The sequence below is a fragment of the Garra rufa genome, chromosome 20, assembly GCF_049309525.1.
Source record: "Garra rufa chromosome 20, GarRuf1.0, whole genome shotgun sequence".
In the NCBI taxonomy this organism is placed as follows: domain Eukaryota; kingdom Metazoa; phylum Chordata; class Actinopteri; order Cypriniformes; family Cyprinidae; genus Garra; species Garra rufa.
The window spans coordinates 36,926,299-36,947,767 of record NC_133380.1 but is presented as its reverse complement, the minus strand read 5'-3'; the positions used below and the strand labels follow the sequence as shown (position 1 = coordinate 36,947,767).

At 39.8% G+C, this 21,469-nt stretch overlaps 2 protein-coding genes across 2 annotated transcripts; both read left to right on the top strand.

Moving 5' to 3' along the window:
* The first annotated feature begins 7,753 nt into the window (after positions 1–7,753).
* Positions 7,754–10,821, top strand: krt94 (keratin 94). The gene is made up of 8 exons (XM_073826341.1): positions 7,754–8,314; positions 8,488–8,570; positions 8,666–8,822; positions 8,906–9,067; positions 9,235–9,360; positions 10,133–10,353; positions 10,457–10,470; positions 10,594–10,821. Exons 1-8 carry the CDS (start codon positions 7,823–7,825, stop codon positions 10,644–10,646), a joined length of 1,308 nt encoding a protein of 435 aa, XP_073682442.1. The 5' UTR covers positions 7,754–7,822; the 3' UTR covers positions 10,647–10,821.
* A 3,475-nt stretch (positions 10,822–14,296) lies between these two features.
* Positions 14,297–17,198, top strand: LOC141293541 (keratin, type I cytoskeletal 19-like). Its single transcript, XM_073825566.1, has 7 exons — positions 14,297–14,342; positions 14,632–15,188; positions 15,660–15,742; positions 16,157–16,313; positions 16,422–16,583; positions 16,734–16,859; positions 16,974–17,198. Exons 1-7 carry the CDS (start codon positions 14,297–14,299, stop codon positions 17,196–17,198), a joined length of 1,356 nt encoding a protein of 451 aa, XP_073681667.1.
* The last annotated feature ends 4,271 nt before the right edge of the window (positions 17,199–21,469 follow it).

Genomic DNA, 21,469 nt, shown 5'->3' with positions numbered 1-21,469 from the left:
CTGTGTTTTTTGTTTTGTGATAGTTGTTTAGTTTTGTGAGTCCCTTGTTTGTTCTGAACAGTAAAACTGCCTGCTGTTCTTCAGAAAAATCCTTCAGGTCCCACAAATTCTTTGGTTTTCCAACAATGACTGTATGATTTTGAGATCTATCTTTTTACACTGAAGACAATTGAGAGACTCATATGCAACTATTACAGAAGGTTCAAACACTCACTGATGCTTCAGAAGGAAACAATGCATTAAAAGCCAGGGGCGACTTTGCCTTCTGGTAAATATGTAACTATCTTTTGTAGCCTCTGAAAGGCAGTACTAAATGGAAAAATATGATATTTTGGCAAAATAAGAAAAATTTTGCTCCATTCTGTTCAAAAGTTTTCACCCCCTCCACTCCAGCTCTTAATGCCTTGTTTTTCCATCTGGAGCACCAGTGAGCATTCTGTAATAGTTGCATATGAGTCCCTCAGTTGTCCTCAGTGTCAAAAGATGGATCTCAATATCATACAGTCATTGTTGGAAAAGGGTCCAAATACACAAAAATGCTGGAAAACCAAAGAATTTGTGGGACCTAAAGGATTTTTCTGAAGAACAGCAGGCAGTTCAGGACAAACAAGGGATTCATGAACAACACAGTACTAAGAATCAAGGGGATGTAAACTTTTTGAACGGGGTCGAACAGGGTTTTTATAAATTCAACTATTATTTTCTTTTATGTGAAATATCTTATCCAGGCCAGTATAGCATGCATTTTGTATGATCCCTCTTTTTTTGGTTAAATAATTAACATTTTGCAGATTCTGAAAGGGGAATGTAAACTTTTGACCTCAACTGTACGTTCCACCTCTTCTATCGTTTTTTTTTATTTTTTATTTTTTTACTTTTTTAATACCTTATAATTTGATGATTCATGGTAATTAGGTCATGGAAATTTTTTGGTGAATTCACATCACATCTCCTAATTTTTTACACAGATGAGCCATTACATTACGATGATTATCTAACAACCTGTTCTTCAGATTCTCCGGTTCTCATACATTGCGGACCGGTGGTGATGTAGTGTGAACATGCTTTTCCAAGTCAAACCACAAATGAATTTGGAGGCCAAGGCATTAACAGAAATTCACCATCATTTTCCACAAACCACTCCTTGACAATTATGGCAGTGTGGCATGGCACATTATCCTGTTGGTAATGGCCAGCACCAGCAAGGAACACAGTTGCATTGAATGGGTGCACTTGGTCTGCAACAATGTTCAGATACCAGACAGCTACGGGGGCCTAAAGTGTCCAAAGAAAACATTGGCCACAGCATGACACAATAACACATAACATAACACAATGTACAATAATTATACAGTTGTCAATGAGATAAATTAACTGCCCTAAGGTCCAAATGATGTGGTGGTGGAAATGACATTGTGTTGTGGAAATGACAAGGAATTAACGTAAATGTAGGGAAGCTTCGACCCAATGCTGGAACATGACTGTTTCTGGATTAAAACATTTGCAGTCATGCAAATCTACTCGCGCAATCCATATCAATTGTACTTTGTAACCATAAATGTCTGTAGTTTCTGTAGTTTTTCGTGAAAAAATGGAAGATAGCTTCACTGATTGGCATTTCATGTATGTAAAATACTCTTATTTAACTTAATATTTTTGCTTTTTAACACCATGGAAGGTACAGCATGTGGTGGAAATGACATAGAATAAATATATTAACTGATCAAGCAATATTTACTTTGATGTTTCTTCATTTGATTTTCTTTCATTTGATGTCCAACATGTGCTCTGATGTCACTCAACATTTTCATAGAAACCACCTAAACAATCTTTCACACAAATTTTTTAAAGATACATTGCAGTGTTGTGGTGGAAATGACACCAATACTGTGCGGCAGATGTATTTCGTATAAAAAGTAATATTGATAGAGGTCTCACATTAAATACTATAATGTATTTTAATTATTTTACTAGTTCTTAATTTAGGTAAGTTAATAGTCATATTTTTAAACTGCATTTTCATTGTTGAAGTTTGTGTTAAAGTGAATCACATTTTTATAGTAGATACAGGTGCATCTCAATAAATTAGAATGTCGTGGAAAAGTTCATTTATTTCAGTAATTCAACTCAATTCAACGTGATAATTGTGTATTAAATACATTCAATGCACACAGACTGCACTAGTTTAAGTCTTTGGTTCTTTTAATTGTGATGATTTGGCTCACATTTAACAAAAACTCACCGATTCACTATCTCAAAAAAATAGAATATGGTGACATGCCAATCAGCTAACCAACTCAAAACAACTTCAAAGGTTTTCTGAGCCTTCAAAATGGTCTCTCAGTTTGGTTCACTAGGCTACACAATCATGGGGATGTCTGCTGATCTGACAGTTGTCCACACAAGGAGGGTAAGCCACAAACATTCATTGCCAAAGAAGCTGGCTGTTCACAGAGTGCTGTATCCAAGCATGTTAACAGAAAGTTGAGTGGAAGGAAAAGTGTGGAAGAAAAAGATGCACAACCAACCGCAAAATCGATTCAAGAATTTGGGTGAACTTCACATGGAACGGACTGAGGTCAAGGCATCAAGAGCCACCACACACAGACGTGTCAAGGAATTTGGCTACAGTTGTCGTATTCCTCTTGTTAACAGAGCCGCAGACAATGTCAGAGGTGTCTTACCTGGGCTAAGGAGAAGAAGAAATGGACTGTTGCCCAGTGGTCTAAGCCCTCTTCAGATGAGAGCAAGTTTTGTATTTCATTTGGAAACCAAGGTCCTAGAGTCCACTGTGTTTTTTGAAAACCAAATTTACTGCACCTGTTACCAAGAAATTTTAGAGCACTTCATGCTTCCTTCTGCTGACCAGCTTTTTAAAGATACTAATTTCATTTTCCAGCAGGATTTGGCACCTGCCCACACTGCCAAAAGCACCAAAAGTTGGTTAAATGACCATGGTGTTGGTGTGCTTGACTGGCCAGCAAACTCACCAGACCTGAACGCCATAGAGAATCTATAGGGTATTGTCAAGAGGAAAATGAGAAACAAGAGACCAAAAAATGCAGATGAGCTGAAGGCCACTATGGGCTTCCATACCACCTCAGCAGTGCCACAGACTGATCATCTCCATGCCACGCCGAATTGAGGCAGTAATTAAAGCAAAAGGAGCCCTTACCATTTTGAGTAAATATACAGTAAATGAACATACTTTCCAGAAGGCCAGCAATTCACTAAAAATGTTTTTTTTTATTGGTCTTATGAAGTATTTTAATATGTTGAGAATTGGTGGATTTTTGTTAAATTTGAGCCAAATCATCAAAATAAAAAGAACCAAAGACTTAAACTAGTTCAGTCTGTGTGCATTGAATTTATTTAATACAAAGTTTCACAATTTGAGTTGAATTACTGAAATAAATAAACTTTTCCACAACATTCTAATTTATTAAGATGCCATTGTAGATAGATTAGATATGCGCTGATGGCATGTTGCTAGTATGATAACATGATTGATGTTTTTATCATGTTGTTAACATGACTAGCATGTTGTTAACATGTTGCTAGCATGTTTCTAGAATAATTAGCGTGTTGAAATAAAGTACAGACTGATTTACTCTGTGTTTTGCTAAGAGGTGATTATGCAGACACCATTGTTGTTATACACTTTTGCAACGTTCGCGAACAAATTACTGACTTACTGCTTGCTCTCCCTCTTCTTCGTTAACTTTCAACGCTGGTTATTTCAATGACTGACTTGTTGCACGCCAGTCTGTTGTTGTGGGGGCATTTCCACGCCCCGAAAGCGATGCTGAATGAAACGAACTGTGATTGGTTGTTTGACATGTCGGTCAAACAGCCATATGGGTGGGCCTTTGCCAATGAAAGCTGCCATGGATTCCAGACCTTCAGCCGTCAGTCGTTAGCAAAATCGTAAGCAACCCGTATCAGACCATTTTGTCCTGCAAAGTTTAGCTCCAATCCTAATAAAAACCTGCCAGTAGTTTCTAGTAATCCTTTAGACCCTGATTAACTGGTTCAGGTGTGTTCAATTATTGTTAAAACAAATCTCTGCAGGGCTGTGGCTCTTCAGGACCGACATTCAACACCCCTGCTCTAGGATTTGATACATTTAGTCTCAGAAAAAGAAGAAGCTTAAAGAAGCTAAAGATATTTCTCAAGCCAAATTAATGAATAATAGAAGATTTTTTATAAATATGACTGCAATTTGTAATCATAAGTCGAGAAAGTAAACTAACATATTTTCTGTTAATGAACCGATATTCAACACAATTGGAGGATTATTACTACTTTTGTGGAAGGGCTTACAATACAGGTGTTACTGGATTATTTCTTATACATGTAAATTCTTTCGTTATCCAATTATCTGCTCTATTCAGTAAAGTATCTAATTCAGCTTTATATTTTGATTTTGGATTGAACAATAATTAGGTTGAGCTTATTTGTCATGTTGTCTTAATTGTCTTACAATTTTCTGCAAAGTCCCTTTAAGACAAAGCATTTCACTCGGCAGCCATCTTTGAAACGTCTCTCGGGCATACAATTGCAGCTGCTATCTCTTTAAATGGGGAAACATCAAATTCTGCAAAACTGTTCACTAAGCTTACAATTTAATTTCAGATTTGAAAAGGGAAATTAATTTTGACAACAGTCTCATAAAGCTTGTTTATATTCATATACCATTTAATAAAGCTTGTTTTTGTTTTTCTTGGTACTCCTCACCAGAGCATTGCTACACATGCTGGACACCATCTGAGCCAAATAAGTCAAATAAGCCACATGCTGGATACCATCTAAGCCAAATAAGTCAAATAAGCCACATGCTGGATACATCTAAGCCAAATATCTTATAGTCTCATCAGACCACAGGACATGGTTCCATAATTCATGCTCTTGGACAGGTTGTCTTCAGCAAACTGTTTGCAGGCTTTCTTGTGAGCAGCTTCAGATGAGGCTTCCTACTGGGACGACACCTATGCAAACCGACTTGTTGCAGTATGGTCTGAGCACTGACAAGCTGACCTTCTACTTCTGCAACCTTTAAGCAATGCTGGCAGCACTCATGCATCTGTTTTCTGAAGCCAGATTCTGCACCTGCAAACAGAACGAGTGCTCAACTTCCTTGATCGACCGTTGCGAGGCCTGTTCCGAATGGAACCCATCTTGGAAAACCTCTGTATGACCCTGACCACTGTAGTGTAACTCGGTTTCAGGGTGTTACTGAACCTCTAATAGCCTTGGCCATCTTTGTGGAGTGCAACAATTTTAATTCTCAAATCCTCAGAGAGTTTATTGCCATGAGATGCCGTGTTGAACATCCAGTGGTCAGTATGAGAGAACTGTACTTAAAGCATCTAATTTTAACTGCTCTAATACATTATACACAAGTTTGTATGGTCCTGTCAAGCAGACAAAAACATAAACATGATGAATAGGACATGTGGCTTTGCATGGTTAAACAACATACTGCTGTTATCACTTAGGGTGTACTCACTTTTGTTGCCAGCTATTTTGACAATAATGGCTGTATGTTGAGTTATTTTCAGAGGACAAATCTATACTGCTATACAAGCTGCACATTGACTACTCCAAAATATATAGAAGTTTCATTTCTATAGTATTGTCAGTTGAGAAGATATACTAAAATGGCTGCTGAAATGTGAGGGGTGTACTTACTTTTTTGAGCAACTGTAACTTATACAGTTTTATTGCACATGACAGTTTTTTTTTATTCCAACAAATTTACTGTCAATACAGACACTGCAGATCTACAGCATTTGGCTGCATACATCTCATCCAACATGTTTTCTCACTGACACACCCCCAACGCAAAAACACTTAGCCTAAAGTAAACTTCAAGTTTCCCACTCCCACTTTCCCAGACCTTGATTAGCTGGTTCATGTGTGTTTAACTGAGGTTGGAGCTAAACTTGGTAGGAAGTGGCTCTCCAGAAGCAGGGTTGGACAGCCCTGAGATATAATCCAATTCAGACCAGTCTTGAAAGCCTGAAATGAGTTTGATGTTTGTAGCTTGAAAACTCAAGCAGATGTATTTAAAAATTCAATCTTAGAAGAAAAAAAACTTATTGAATGATGGAACTTTTTTTTTTTTTTACATACAACTGCAATATATAACCACAAGCTGAGAATATAAACTGAGAATTTTTTTGTTGTTAATAAACCAATACCCAAAACAATGGGAGGATTAGTACTACTTTTGTGGATTTTTGGCAGGGCGTACAATACAGGTGTTACTAGACTATTTCATAAATTTAAATTCTTCCTCAGCTAGTTTCTCCTGAATGCTCTATTCAGTAAAATATCCAATTCAACTTCATATTTTAATGTTAAACAATAATCTCCTATAACAATTTTCATAATTTAACATTTCTTTAACTTTTGTCCTATACATGTTTATCCTGCACCACTATACCCCTCCTTCAGGCTTCCTCCTATCCGCTTTTTGAACAACAATAGATTCTTGGTTTACTCATGTTGTCCCTATGTATGTTTTTTGATTAAAAAACAATTAATTCTCATCATTCTCAACTAATCTACAAAATGTAATTGAATAATTCACTAAAGGCCTAGTGCATAATTTAAAAATTTAAAAATCATTAAAAAGTATACAGCTGAGTATGGATCCTGTCTTTTTCATTTGATTTTTACTGATCTGTGCAAGTGTTGGTTAAGCTCAGTGATTTCACTTATTTTTTGGTAATAAATCACAAACTTGCAATTCCCAGGAACAAAGTTTCATAATATCTGTTCTTGAGAAAATAAATTAACCCGCCACCCACCCCTCCTCTCTCTCCATTGTTGATCAGTGAAGTATCCAAGCTGATGCAAAGTTCCAGATGTGACCTGTTTAGAGGGTGGTGGTGAAATGGTCAGATGATGTCACATCCCCCCCAGGGAGCCCACAATCAAGACAAATCCTCTGCAAGCATCAACAGACACAAAGCACACACTTACACACTTAAAACCTCACAAAACATTACCACCCATACCACAGATCTTAACAGTGTATTTACAAAGGTTACTACAAGATGTAATTTTGCAGACAGTTATTTCATGCTCCTCACCCATTATTGCTCACTCCATGAAACTCTGTTCATTACAGGTGCTTGCTAAGACAAACTATTTGAACACCTTAGCAACTGCATATAGCAACACCATGGTAACCACAACATCATAGGTTTGATAATAAGGAAAAACTTTTTTAAAATGTTATAAACTGTATGAAATCAACATGAATGCAACAAGTGCATTTGGCACATGGTTTTAAATGATGACTTTCCCTCTTACAGCTGCAGAGAACTTTCTAAAACTGACATTTGGTTGCTAACAGATTTATATTCACATACTGCTTGATCAAAAATAAACCCGGTGTCCTCACATTACTGGTTTAGTGTCTTTGTTCTGTTTCAAACGGACGAAGAGAGGGAAACCTGGCACACAATCAAATAAACACACGTGTATGTCAAAGTGCCTGTAACCTTGTTGCACTCCCTTCATTGAAATCTCAGGGGTGAGGACATTGCAGTAGTTTACACAGACACAGAGACATTCCTTTGCAGTTTCCTCACTAGGGTGGAAACTGAATGCTGGTCCTTGAGTCTCAACTAGAGGCTACAGAAGGGTCTGGCACACACCCTCCTTTCCCCCTCCCATCCACAAAATACAGGACCCGCCCTGGAGCTCCATCTCTATAAGTAGTCAGAGCAAAGCTTGAAGGCACCAATTCTCTTCAGGAGAACTGTAGTGTCCTCTCTCTGTGTTCTTCTCATCTCTGCATCCATCCACCATGTCTCAAGTCTCGATGCGCACCTCCACCTCTTCGGTTCCGAGGACCATGACCTCAAGGTCCATTGTCACCAAGACTCAGAGGAGCTCGGCGGCCTTTCCACAGAAAGCCCACAGCGTGTATGGAGGTGGTCTAGGAGGAAGCACCCGCATCTCTACTTACAGAACTGGAGGTTGTGGAGCATATGGTGGAGGATATGGATCTGGTGGAGGATACGGAGGAGGATATGGATTTGGTGGAGGAGCCGGAGGAGGATATGGATTTGGTGTAATCTTGGGTGGAGGTGACAATGACATGATCCAGCTGAATGAGAAGGCCACCATGCAGAACCTGAACGACCGTCTGGCATCCTACCTGGAGAAGGTGCGCACGCTGGAGGCTGCCAATGCCAATTTGGAGAGGCAGATCCGTGAGTACTATGAGAAGAAAGGGCCAATCGCTCAGAGGGACTACAGCCAATACTGGAACACCATCAAGGACCTGAAGGACAAGGTACAGTGATAGCAAATTCTAGTTGAGTTGTGTAGTAATAGAGAATCCTTGCAACACACCTCATATTGTTCTCATATTAAAAACACATATTTAGCATGTTCTGTAATGACATTTTGTCCCACTTTTATGTTCAGAATTGATTAAAAACTGCATATCAATGCTTTTCGTTACAGATCAAAAATGCTACCATCTACAACGCCAACATCCTCCTGCAGATCGACAACTCTAAACTGGCTGCTGATGACTTCAGAATAAAGTAAATTCTCTCAAATTATATTTCTCTGTAGCCATAACTTGTTAAAAGATTCATGCATGATAGTTTATTCCTCATCCTGCTTCTCCACCAATCAGATATGAGCACGAATTGGTGATGCGGCAGTCTGTGGAGGCTGACATCGCTAACCTGCGCCGCTTGCTGGACCAGACGACCCTGACAAAGGCCGACCTGGAGATGCAGATCGAAAGTCTGCAGGACGAACTGGCGTTTATGAAGAAGAACCACCAGGAGGTTTGTAGAAACTTGCCTGTAGTTGTTTTCTTAACTTGTAAAGCTAATCAGAGACCTGACGCTGAAGCCTTTTGTGTTTACAGGACTTGGCTGCAATGAGGTCACAGCTGACAGGCACAGTGAACGTAGAGGTTGATGCTGCACCACAGCAAGACCTGAACAAGGTTCTGGAGGAGATTCGTTCCCATTACGAGAACATCATAGGGAAACACCGCAGGGAACAGGAAGCCTGGTTCAACGACAAGGTAAGACGTCTCTTTGAATGAGTTGTGAATTCTACTTTGCTATCAAACGTACTGCAAGACTGTATAAAAAGCCATATATTCAAGCTGGTATCTGAGGTAAAACAGGTACAGCTCAGCGTATGATATGCAGTACTTGAATTCATATTTTGTGTTTCTGTCTCTTTCAGACAACAAGCTTGACCAAAGAAGTGGCCATCAGCACAGAGACCATCCAAACATCCAAGACACAGATCACTGATCTGCGACGCACCTTGCAGGGTCTGGAGATCGAGCTACAGTCTCAACTCAGCATGGTGAGACACAAATGGAATGCAGGAAGTGAAGGGAAGGGCGAGAGATTACATTATCTGAACCGAAGTTCAGGAAAATATTACTTAAGGGGTTAGGAAAGCAGGCCAAATAAGAATCCAGAAACAGATGTAAAAGAGGGCGAGTGTGTGATATGTCAAGAAGGCTGTGAAAGTTGGTGAGGTACAATGAAAAGAATGAGAGAAGCCATTTATAACTGTCTGGAGATCTGAAGGGGCCATTTGTGGACTTGCACCTTAGTGGTATTTTTCTGATACTCAGCAAGTGAAAGTTTACCCAAAAATGTGACCCTGGATGACATCTGAAAGCTGAATAAATAAGCTTTCCATTGATGTTAGGATAGGAGAATATTTGAAAATCTAGAATCTGAGGGTGCAAAAAAATCAAAATATTGAGAAAATCACCTTTAAAGTTGTTCAGATGAAGTTCTTAGCAACGCATATTACTAATTAGAAATTAAGTTTTGATATCTACATTAGGAAATTTGCTAAATATCTTCATGGAACATGATCTGTACTTAATATCCAAATGATTTTTGGCATAAAGGGAATATTATTCATTTTAAACCATACAATGTATTTTTGCCTATTGCTACAAATATACCCATGCTGCTTGGTTTTGTTATCCAGGGTCACAAATGACAATTCAGTCATCAGTTACTCTTCCTAATGTTGTTCCAATCCATTTTATTTTCACTATATATATATATATCAGTTTGTAGTAACCTATTTCTGAATGTTCTCTTTACTCGCATAGAAAGCGGCACTGGAGAATTCACTGGCAGACACAGAGGCTAGGTACAGCGGTATGCTAGCAGGCTACCAGAACCAAATCAACATGCTGGAGTCCGAGCTAAGTCAAATGCGGGGTAGCATTGAACAACAGGGACGAGAGTACGCTATGTTGCTGGACATCAAGACTCGTCTGGAACAGGAGATCTCCACCTACAGAAGCCTCCTGGAAAATCAAGACATCAAGTAAGTTCATTTCTTTTAGTTGTTAGAGTTATAGAGTTACCATGTTACGCTATTCAATTGTGGAATGGCTTCACTAATGCATCTTTTCTTTTTCTTTTTCCAGGACTCAAGGACCAGGTAATTAAAATCTTTTTTTTTTTTTTTTTGGCGTAATGCAGTGGGATGGTCAGTTTCAGGTATGACAGTAAATGGATTAAATTTTACATTGCTGACTGTCTCTCTCTCTCTGTCTACCTTAAGGTTTCACAACAACAACAACCACAACATCATCATCATCATCCCAAAAGTACTAAATGATAAATGCTGAGCAAACTGCTTTATGAGACAACATCTAGACACACACATACATTTGGTTTTGAATGTTTACTGAAGTAACATCGAGAACAAGTGTTATTAAAAGAAAAACATATGATACTCCTGTTTGTGTGTGATAAACCCTGTCTCTGAAAATAAAGCTGCTGTCTTGAATTACTTTTTACAGTGTTTTTCTTCATCTGAACACTATGGTCTTCCTAAATGAAAGAGTCAAAAGGTGTGTCTGCTTGTTTCACATTCCTGAGATAAGATTTAGACTGTAATGTGGTGCCACACTTTTCCATTACTTGAAAACACTAATTTGAAGAAATCACTAGAAACAAGGCTGTGAGGGAAATAAACCAAGTATCAGTTTTCCCAGTGTTATTCTTGAGTTCCTTCCATAACAGTCTCACAACAATAGTGTATTTGTTGCCCAGCAACAGATACATCACAAAAGCGGTGAAGGGAAGGTCATAACTGCTGGCTGGCCATTGACTTCCCCTTTATCAGTAAAAACCTTTGACCCTCATAAACAATTGCAATTGTGTAGACTGGATAAAATTGAGCCTATATATAGAGGAAAACATGTGCAGAAGAAAAAGAGACCGAAAGAGTGACATGTACCTACACACGCATTTATTTGATGATGAATACAAATGTTATTTAGCTTGGCCTTATTTGCTAAGATTAAAGACATATTTGTTCTATGCATACATTTATGAGCTATGCAGGATGTAACAGGTCATGTAATGACAAGTAATCTTCATAAACAGACAAAAACAAAAGAGTAAGTGAAACGCAGAGAGAAAATAGCAGAAAACTAACTTTCAACTGTGCCTCTACATGAAAAGCAGACTCACTGGCAGACATAGGAGTGGCATTATTTGTGCTCGGATGCTGACTGATGAGACGTGCTGAGATTTCACTGTTTGGTTGACTTCAGGGAATGCTATGAATCAGAATTAAATTTGTGTTACTGTCTTAAAACAAGTTGCTGCAATCAAACTTAGACTGGGTGTGGTACGGCACTTTACCAAAAAATGGGCAGTGGTGGTGCAGTCCTGTATTGCTCAATGTGTTCTGTGATATCAAATCACTACTTACTTACAGTAAAATTCAATATGAACAGTACATCTTTCCCTTAGTAGTGAAATCTTCCATTTTAAAGCTTCAAAACACCTGTCCAGCAATGATTTTCACTCTGTTTCAGTTTTGACTATTTCAGTTATTTGTTTGTTGCAAGGTATATAATAGGCTACTTGGAAAGATCTATCTTAACGCATTTATACTGGAATCACTATCACAGGAAACGATTAACGTTGATTCTCATGCCGAAACAGCAGCGAATCGAGAGACATGCAAAACCTTTTAAGAGAAAAAAAGATCAGAAAGATGAAAAAAAAAGTGTCTCTGCAGAGTGCTTAAATGCAATGTAAATATAAAACAATAAAACTGTTTGCAAATGGCCCAAGATTTGATGTAGCATACACCTTGTTAAAACCCTTTGGAGGGGCAATATAAAAATAAAGGATAAAAATAAAAAAACAAACAGTCCTGATATGTGAGTTTGTTTGTGATAGTCATAATTAGACCAACTTTTTTGATGCTTCATCACATTTTTCACGTTCTAATGCATGTGGCAGACAAATATTAAACTATTAATATAAAATATTAATACAATTATTAAATAGTCCCACGCAAAAGTCTGAGTCTCGCTGTATCGCTCAGGCTGCACTGCAGTATCTATTCACAGGCGCGATCCCACTACTGATCGACACGGGGGCTTTGACCTGCTCCGTCTCCGACCTGGGCCGGTTCACCCCTCCTTAGACGACCTGGTGGTCCCGAGCTCCCCCAGGAGCACCATATCGATACTGAACTTAGTGTGGACACCCGATCGACACAGTCCACTGCAGCCCAGAACCCCTGAGCTCAAGCGATCCGCCAGCCTCAGCCTCCCAGTAGCTTGGATTACAGGCGCGCGCCACTGCACCCGACGAGAACCACTGATATCTGATACTGATACTGAATCTAGTGCTCATAGCGCCCTCCAGTGTAGCAAAACAGAACACTAAACCTCTCTGTCTCTCTCAGACTCGGATATAGATTAAAGAAGCTTTATTAATTGGGGAACTGTGCAAAAATACACTGTGACAAATACAGAGGTACTCTGTATATTATAAGTACGCATCAGATTTGTAAAATCAACCCTACATCGAACAGGGAGCCAATGCAAGGACTGCAAGATGATATAATCTCTATTCCTAGTTATAGTTAGGATTCTACCACCTGAATTTTGCATGACCTGCAGTTTGTTTAGGATAGCTTTTGAAACCCCAGCCAATAAAGCACTGCATTAGTCAATATGGGAAAATACTAAATTGTAATAAACTTCTTATCAACAGGGAAATAAAGCATTAGACATAATCTGGCAATATTTCTAAAATGAAAGAACGGTGTTTTAACAGTTTTGCACTGTCTTTACACAATTGGTGGGTGAACCAATAAACAATATCAGCCTTTTTGTTGCTAAGACAAAAGAAAATTCCTGGGCGCAGTATCATCAGGTTTTGAATCTATGTTATCATCTGCATTCAAATAAAATTTTAGGTCTCAAAAGCTGACCAAGTGGGAAAATGTAGATATTAAAAAGCAAAGGGCCCAAAACTGATCCCTGAGGGACTCCAGATTGCACCAACCTCAGACCTAAAGTCACCCATGGTAACAAACTGATTACAATCTGTGAGGTAGGACTTTTACCTATTAAGTGCAGTATCAGAGACCCCAAAAACTGTTTCTAAATTAATTTGCACTGAGATCAAGAAGGCTCAAAACTGAAAGATGCCAGAATTCAAAGCAATTAGCAAATCATTAGTGACCTTAACCAATGCTGTTTAAGTGCTATGAAACTTGCAGAAGCCAGATTGCAAAGGCTCAAAAGATAGTTTTCAGTTAAATGAGAAATTAACTGAGTAGCAATAACTCGCTCCAATATTTTAGCAAGAAAAGGGAGATTGGAAATGGGATGGAAATTATTAGGGTTTTCATAATCAGTGCTTGTCTTTTTTGGTACAGGGGTAACCACATCTATTTTAAAAGCTGCTGGAACAACAAAGAATTATTTATAATATTCAAGACAACAGGACACAAGCAAGCAAAACATGATTGAAACACACTAGTGGGTATGGGATCAAGTAATGAAGTGGCTGGTTTTATTTGAGAAACCTTTTGAAGGGAATATGAATTAATTGTATACAAGCTTTACACACACTTTATACACTTGCAAAAAGCAGTTTTAAAAAGAAAGCAAGTTTAATGTTTAGTTTTACTAGTTAAAAATGGAAACTTTTGTAGTTCTTTTTGTACTCCTCTTGTTTTTTTTGTTTTTTTACCTAGATAATAAATATTAAGACATTTCACCATTCACAATAAAATAATAAAATAAAATAAAATAAAATAAAATAAAAAAATACTCAAGTTGATCCGTCTGATCTGTTAAATGGTTGTGATATTACCCCAGATGATCTCACATCACCTTAGGGAGATACCTGTCAGCCACATTTATTATATTATTATCATTAAAATGGTCAATTTGTAAAATCTCCAATCTTGCATGACCGGCTTACCTTCGTTTTTCTGCACCTAAATGTCTAAGGGATTTTCTCCGCTGGCAGAAACATTTGCTCATGCTCGTAAACACACAACCACACACTCACAATTTGTATACACACACACACACACACACACACACACACACACACACACACACACACACACACACATAAAAAAAAGCCTAGTTATCATACTGCAGGAAGCTCTGCTGGTGGTGACAGCTGGACTTGACACACATGCACTCTCCCACACACACCCTCCTTCACCCACCCACAGAGTCCAGGAGCCGCCCTGGATCTCCATCTCTATAAGAGGTCCGAGCTGGGCTCAAAGGTGCCATCCTCGTTTGGACAACTCTGTTTCCTGCAGTGTCCTCTCTGGGTTTATCCATCTCTGTATCCATCCACAAGATGTGCTCAAAAGGACCAAAGACCATGACCTCAAGGTCCATTGCCAGCAAGAGTCGCTGTGGTTCAACGGCCTTTCCACAGAAAGCCTACAGCGTGTATGGAGGTGGTTTAGGAGGAAGCACCCGCATCTCTAGCTCTTCCAGAGTCGGAGGATACAGTAGAGGATTTGGTGGAGCATGTGGCCTTGGTGGAGGATCCGGTTTTGGTGGAGGATTCGGTTTTGGTGGAGGATCTGGTTTTGGCGGGGGATATGGTGGAGGATCCGGTTTTGGTGGAGGATCCGGTTTTGGTGGAGGTTATGGTGGAGGATTCGGAGGGGACTATCAGCTGAATGAGAAGGCCACCTTGCAGAACCTAAATGACCGCCTGGCATCCTACCTGGAGAAGGTGCGGTCGCTGGAGGCTGCCAATGCCATCCTGGAAAGGCAGATCCGCGAGTACTATGAGAAGAAAGGGACGGTCGCACAGAGGGATTACACCCCCTACTGGAACACCATCAGGGACCTGAAGGACAAGGTACAGTGATATCTAAATGCAATTACATTTGTTCCTCAATAGCAGCTGATAAAAAAAAGGAAAGGAGGTGACGTGAGGCCAAGTATGGTGACCCATACTAGGAATTTGTGCTCTGCATTTAACCCATCCAAGTGCACACACACAGTGGTGAACACACACACACCCGGATTGCTGCGGCGCCTGGGGAGCAGTTGGGGGGTTCGGTGCCTTGCTCAAGAGTCTCACCTCAGTCGTGGTATTGAGGGTGGGGAGAGTGCTGTACCCCCATTCACTCCCCCCACCTACAATCCCTGCCGGACCTGAGAATCGAACCCGCAACCTTTGGGTTACAAGTCCGACTCTCTAACCATTAGGCCACGGCTGCCCCCGACAATCACAGATCTTGCTTTCTCGGAATTTTATGATACATCCATATAAAGCCAGTATCCACATTTATATGTGTTCTCATGTATTAAATGTTCTATTTTTCAGATTAACCATATTACCACCCACAACGCCAACATCCTCCTGCAGATTGACAACTCTAAACTGGCTGCTGATGACTTCAGGCTGAAGTAAGTTACAAAGTGTTGACCACATTCATGTGAACTTAGATAAAAACAGTTTGATTGAAAAATTGTTCAGCACAATTGTTTTCAACATTGATAAAAATAGCAATGAAATGTTTATTGAGCAGCAAATCAGCATATTAAAATGATTTCTGAAGGATCACATGACACTGAAGACAAGCTTCTAAAAAACAAATCCGCTTTCTCTTTAAATTACATTTTAAAACATATTACAATAGAAAACAGTTAGAAAAATTACAATATTACGGTTTTACTGAATTTTTGATCAAATAAATGCAGCCTTAGCATAGGAGACTTATTTAAAAAAAATAAAAATAAACTTGCTGGTTCCAGTGACATTGGTGGTGTTCAAACAATGATTGGTGTGTTTATTCCCTTTGTCACCTTTCCACCAATCAGATATGAGCATGAAGTGGTGATGCGGCAGTGTGTGGAGTCTGACATTGCTAACCTGCGCCGCTTGCTGGAACAGACGACCATGGCAAGAGCCGATCTGGAATCACAGATCAAGAGTCTGGAGGAAGAGATGGCATTTATGAAGAAGAACCACCAGGAGGTTTGTAGTAGTTTTCCGATAGATCATCTATGTAAAACTGATGTTAAACATTTGGACTATTACGTTATATAATATTATAATTTATTATATTATATTGCTGCATTAAAGGTGCTGGCTTCACTGAGGTCACAGCTGACAAGTACAGTGAATGTAGAGCTTGATGCTGCACCACAGGAAGACCTGAACAAGGTTCTGCAGGAGATTCGTTCTCATTATGAGAACATCATACAGAAACACCGCAGAGAACAGGAAGCCTGGTTTAACGAAAAGGTAAGACATTTTTCTCTTTGAATTCACTGGTTGTGAATTGTCTAACACACTGCAAGACTCCTGATTTCACTGAATCACAAACCACATATTCCAGAATCTCACTTGATGCAGTGCCTTGATTGTGATATAGTGTTTTTGTCTTTTGTTTAGACGGCAGGGTTGAACAAAGAAGTGGCCCAGAGCACAGAATCCATACAAACAACCAGGTCAGAGATCACACAGCTGCGAAACACCTTACAGAGTCTACAGATCGAGCTACAGTCTCTAGTCAGCATGGTGAGACATGAGTGGAATGTAGAATGAGAGAGATTAGATACATTACCTGAACAAAGCAGAAAAAAGCAGAGCAACGATGCTTTATGACGTTTTTTTGTCCATGTCCTCAAACAGATATCAGCACTGCAGAAATCACTGGTGGAAACAGAGGCTAGGTACAGCTCTATGCTAGCAGGCTTCCAGAACCAAATCAACATGCTGGAAGCTGAGCTGGCTCAGTTGAGAGCTAGCATTGAGCAACAGGGACGAGATTATGCCTTGTTGCTGGACATCAAGACTCGTCTGGAGCAGGAGATCGCCACCTACAAGAACCTCCTGGAAAATCAAGACAATAGGTAAGTTTGTTCCTTTATAAAAGTTCAAATTAGTGGAGCATGAATTGTTATATCATCAGGAATGGCTTCACTAATTAAATCTTTCTTCCTCTTTCTTTTTTTCTTCCAGGGGTCCGTTTCACGGTAATTGAAATCTCTCTGTGTATATTGTGGTAGGATGGTCAGTTTCAGGTAGTGTATGTTGTACATTACACATTAATGACTCTTTCTCTATTGTCCTTCAGGCGGATCTATCGGTGTTTCAGGTGGATCTCAATCCTTCAGTGGATCCCATTCTCTTACATCTGGTGGATCTCAATCCTCTGCTGGTTCCTTCTCCAGCGCAAGTGGTGGACAAGCAAGCCAAATAAAGCAAAGCACTCCACAGCGTAATTGCTAAAGTCATAGCATGCCGCTTTGTGAGACAATTTTCTAACTCATGCCAACATTTAACTTTAAATGATTGTTGATACACAAATTCTGACAAACATCGAAACATCGAAAGACACTCACTGTTGTGTTTTTGGATGTGAGAAAAACCTGTCTCTGAAAATAAAAGTGCTGTAAAGAAACATTTCCTACATGTGTTTTTTCCCTCTGCATAACACTATGGTCTAAAATTTAAAATGGTGCAAAACACATGATAGCCACATCCTTGAGAGCAGAAAATATCATATTCACCTTATTCCAAACACATAAGTAAACCTATGTATAAGACTTCCGGTTCATTAGCCGCTATAGAGAAATAACTAGAAGAATAGCAACATGCAGTAAATGGTAAAACTGTAACAGTGTGCTCATAATTAAAGATAATACGGCACTTTGCAATATTAAGCAGGAAAACAAGCTGTTTTGTACAGCTAAAAATAACTGGGTGCTGATGAGGCCGGAAGCCAAACCTATAAAATTTACAAATGGCCGCACCCATTCTTACAGAAAGAAAAAGGTGAAAAGATCACATACAGTAGATCATCACACTCAGAAATTAACTTTATATAGAACAGTATTTATTATCTATTTATTGTCGGAGATCTATCTACTTTGGTGTCTTAAAGACATGGACATGGATTTGTGTTATTTGATGAATAGTGTGGGCTAAAAGATTTTATAATTTAAGCTATTATTAAAATACTTTCTAGACAGAAATATGACATAAATAGCTGTTTAACGTAGGCCTATATCTTATACTTCCTTGAAGAATATCAAGAAAATACTATTATAGGTTTGTGAATAAAAGAAAACCAAAAACCTCAAAAAAAGTGAACAATGTGCCAGTGCCACCATGCAGTTTTACCTCCCGCCAAACAAATGCGTGACCAGGGCTGACACACGACGTGACTTTGCTGTTATATGTTACAAATTTTACCTAAAATGTAAACCTAAAACCTTTTTATTTTTATAAACATATTTTAGAACGCATTTTTATTAAAATGAAAAACCTTAAATAGGTTGACTAACCCAGCACTATGTCAGAAAAAACAATCCAACAAACTGGTTAATGTATACAACCAGGAGTGCACAAACTTGGTTCTGGAGGGCCGATTTCCTGCCAAGTTTATCTCCAACTTGCCCCAACACACCTGCCGGTATGCCTTATAAGATCTTAATTAGCTGGTTCAGGTGTGTCTAATTGGGCTTGGAGCTAAACCCTGCAGGACACTGGGCCTTCACGACTGAGTTTGGGTACCCCTGTATAAAACCCAACAAGCTGGATCAAAATAACCAAGCATGTTCTGTCTCGGTTGCCAAATAACCCAGAAATGGTTGTTTTTAACCCAGCATTTTTTAGAGTGTACAGTATCAGTTACACGCAAACATGCATGGGAATAGTAAATATACAACAATGAACAATAAAAAAAGCTCTAGAGTGAATGCATTACTTTATTATATTCTGAGTTTCTATGTTATAAAAAAATTGTTCTACAAATGTTTAGCAAATTTATATAAACCGAGTTGTCAATGCCAAAATGAAAGTAGGTCAAATGACCAAACAGCAAACTACAAAACGTCAGCAACGTGCAGTTCCATTGACATTACTTAATGGGTTAATGTTCCACCTATTCTTTCAAAAACACAGATATTTAATATCCACACAACTGCTCCTTATAGACAATTACAATTGTTAATCTGTGGTACGTTTTGAAATGTATACACTTTATAACCCTCATTACATGTATATACACTGCAGTCAAACTATTACAACATCAAGCCCTGATGGTTTCAGTGATGCCAAATAAGACATGATTCTGGATCAACATTCTGGACCAAAGTCCCAACCCTATCCAGATGTCCCTTTTCGCGGCAGCCCTAGCATTTCATTCATTGCACCCCCAGAGAATCAAATGATGAAAGCAGCATGGCGGGATACGCTATCATCCTCTGAGGGTAAAGATTTGGTGGGGCTGCCCCCCTCAAGTATTGTTGCCACTGCTGAATTGAACCCAAAGCTGACAGCCAAAGCTGAAGGCTTCCTCGGTCAGCCATGAGCACCCGGCTTGAGGTGACTATTCTGAGCCTTTACAACTGGATGATTGGTTTCTTAGTGCAGGGCACGATTCACAACCGCATCCTGCCATGGTTCCTTTCTTCCCGGAGGTGCATGAGGAGATGATGCAGTCGTGGACAGCCCCTTTTACGGGCAGAAGCCAGTCTTCTCCATCCTTACTAGCCTTAATGGTGGGGCGGCTATGGGGTACGTGGACATTTCCCAGGTGGAGAGAGCGACTGAGGTGCACTTGTGCCTGCAAAACGCTGACACTTGGAGGAATCGTCCGCATCTCCTGTTCAAAGCCTGTTAGCTAAGATTATTGTGCTGCAGGCCAAGCCATCTCCACCCTGCATGCCATAGCTATCCTGCAGGTGCACCAAGCCAAGGTGCTCAAACAAGTGCATGAGGGTAGTAACGACCCAGGTTGATGTAAGAGCTGCACACCACAACTGACTTTGCCCTCCGGGCGACGAAAATGTCGCACCGCGGTCCATTGGGAAGGCGATGTCTACTCTGGTGGTCGAAGAGCCATCTCTGGTTCAACCTAGTTGAGATAAGCGATAAGGACAAAGTATGCTTTCTTGATGCTCTGATCTCCCAGGGTGGCCTGTTTGGCGACACTGTCAAGGACTTTGCCCAGCAGTTCTCAGCAGTAAAGAAGCAGACTGAGGCCAATACAGCACATCTTGCCCCAACGTGATCTTCCAACTGTCACCTTTACATCGCAGACTCAGCCCCAGTCTACACTTCACCTTGGGCACCCTCCTGCGTCCTCAACACCTGCTCTGCCCAGCACTGAGACATCGTCAAGGCCAGTGCATAGAGCCTTACGTAGAAAGTCTAAGTCTTAGTGGGGATCTGCTCTTTTTCAGGAGGTGGTGAGGACAGTGCCTCAAATTCCTCTGAAGGAGGGCTGGGGCGAAAAATCTTTTGTTCCCTTTTATTTTTGTTCCAATAAAAGAGCAGTTTTCCTTTCCTCTGGGTTATCAGGCTCGTAGGTTGACAGTGAGTGGTGCACAACCTCCTTACTCTCGCCTACAACTCCCCCTATTGTCAGAGCCAAAAGATAGTGCTTTGGAGAGGCAACTTCTGGGAGCAGGTGGTGAATCTGAAAGTGCTGCCCTCGAGAAGGCAGACCCAGCCTTGGTGTTAATGTGTCCCGTAAGACACATGCCTGAACTACATCCAGAGTTTTAGAAGTTCTGAACAGCTCCTTGTCTCTTACAGAGGTAAGCAAAAAAGAAAGGCTGTCTCTGAACAGAGGTTGACTAACTGGATAGTGGATGCCATTGCTTGGCATACCAGTCCCAAGGTGAGCCATGCCCCTTTACCTGGGGTGAGGGCTCATTCCACTTGTACAGTGCCTTGCAAAAGTATTCTTTTTTTTTACATTTTGTTTTGTTGCAGCATTATGTTAACTGCTTTAAATTACTTTTTTTCCCACATCAATCTATCTCATACACCATAATGACCAAGCACAAAACGGGTTTGTAACAACTTTGTTAAAAATAAAAAACTGAAAAGATCCAGTTGCATAAGTATTCATACCCTTTTCTGGAACACTTGAAATTTAGCTGAGGAGCATTCATATTGCTTCTAGATGTTACTACACTTCGAGTGGAGTTAAACTGTGGCGAATTCATTTGAATGAGTATGATTTAGAAAGGCACACACCTCTCAGAAAAGGTCTAACATCTGAAAATGCATATCAGAGCAAAAACCAAGTCCTGAGGTCAAGATAACTGCCTGTAGAGCTCAGTGACAGACTTGCGTTAAGACAATGATCTAGGGAAGAGTTCAGAAAAAAA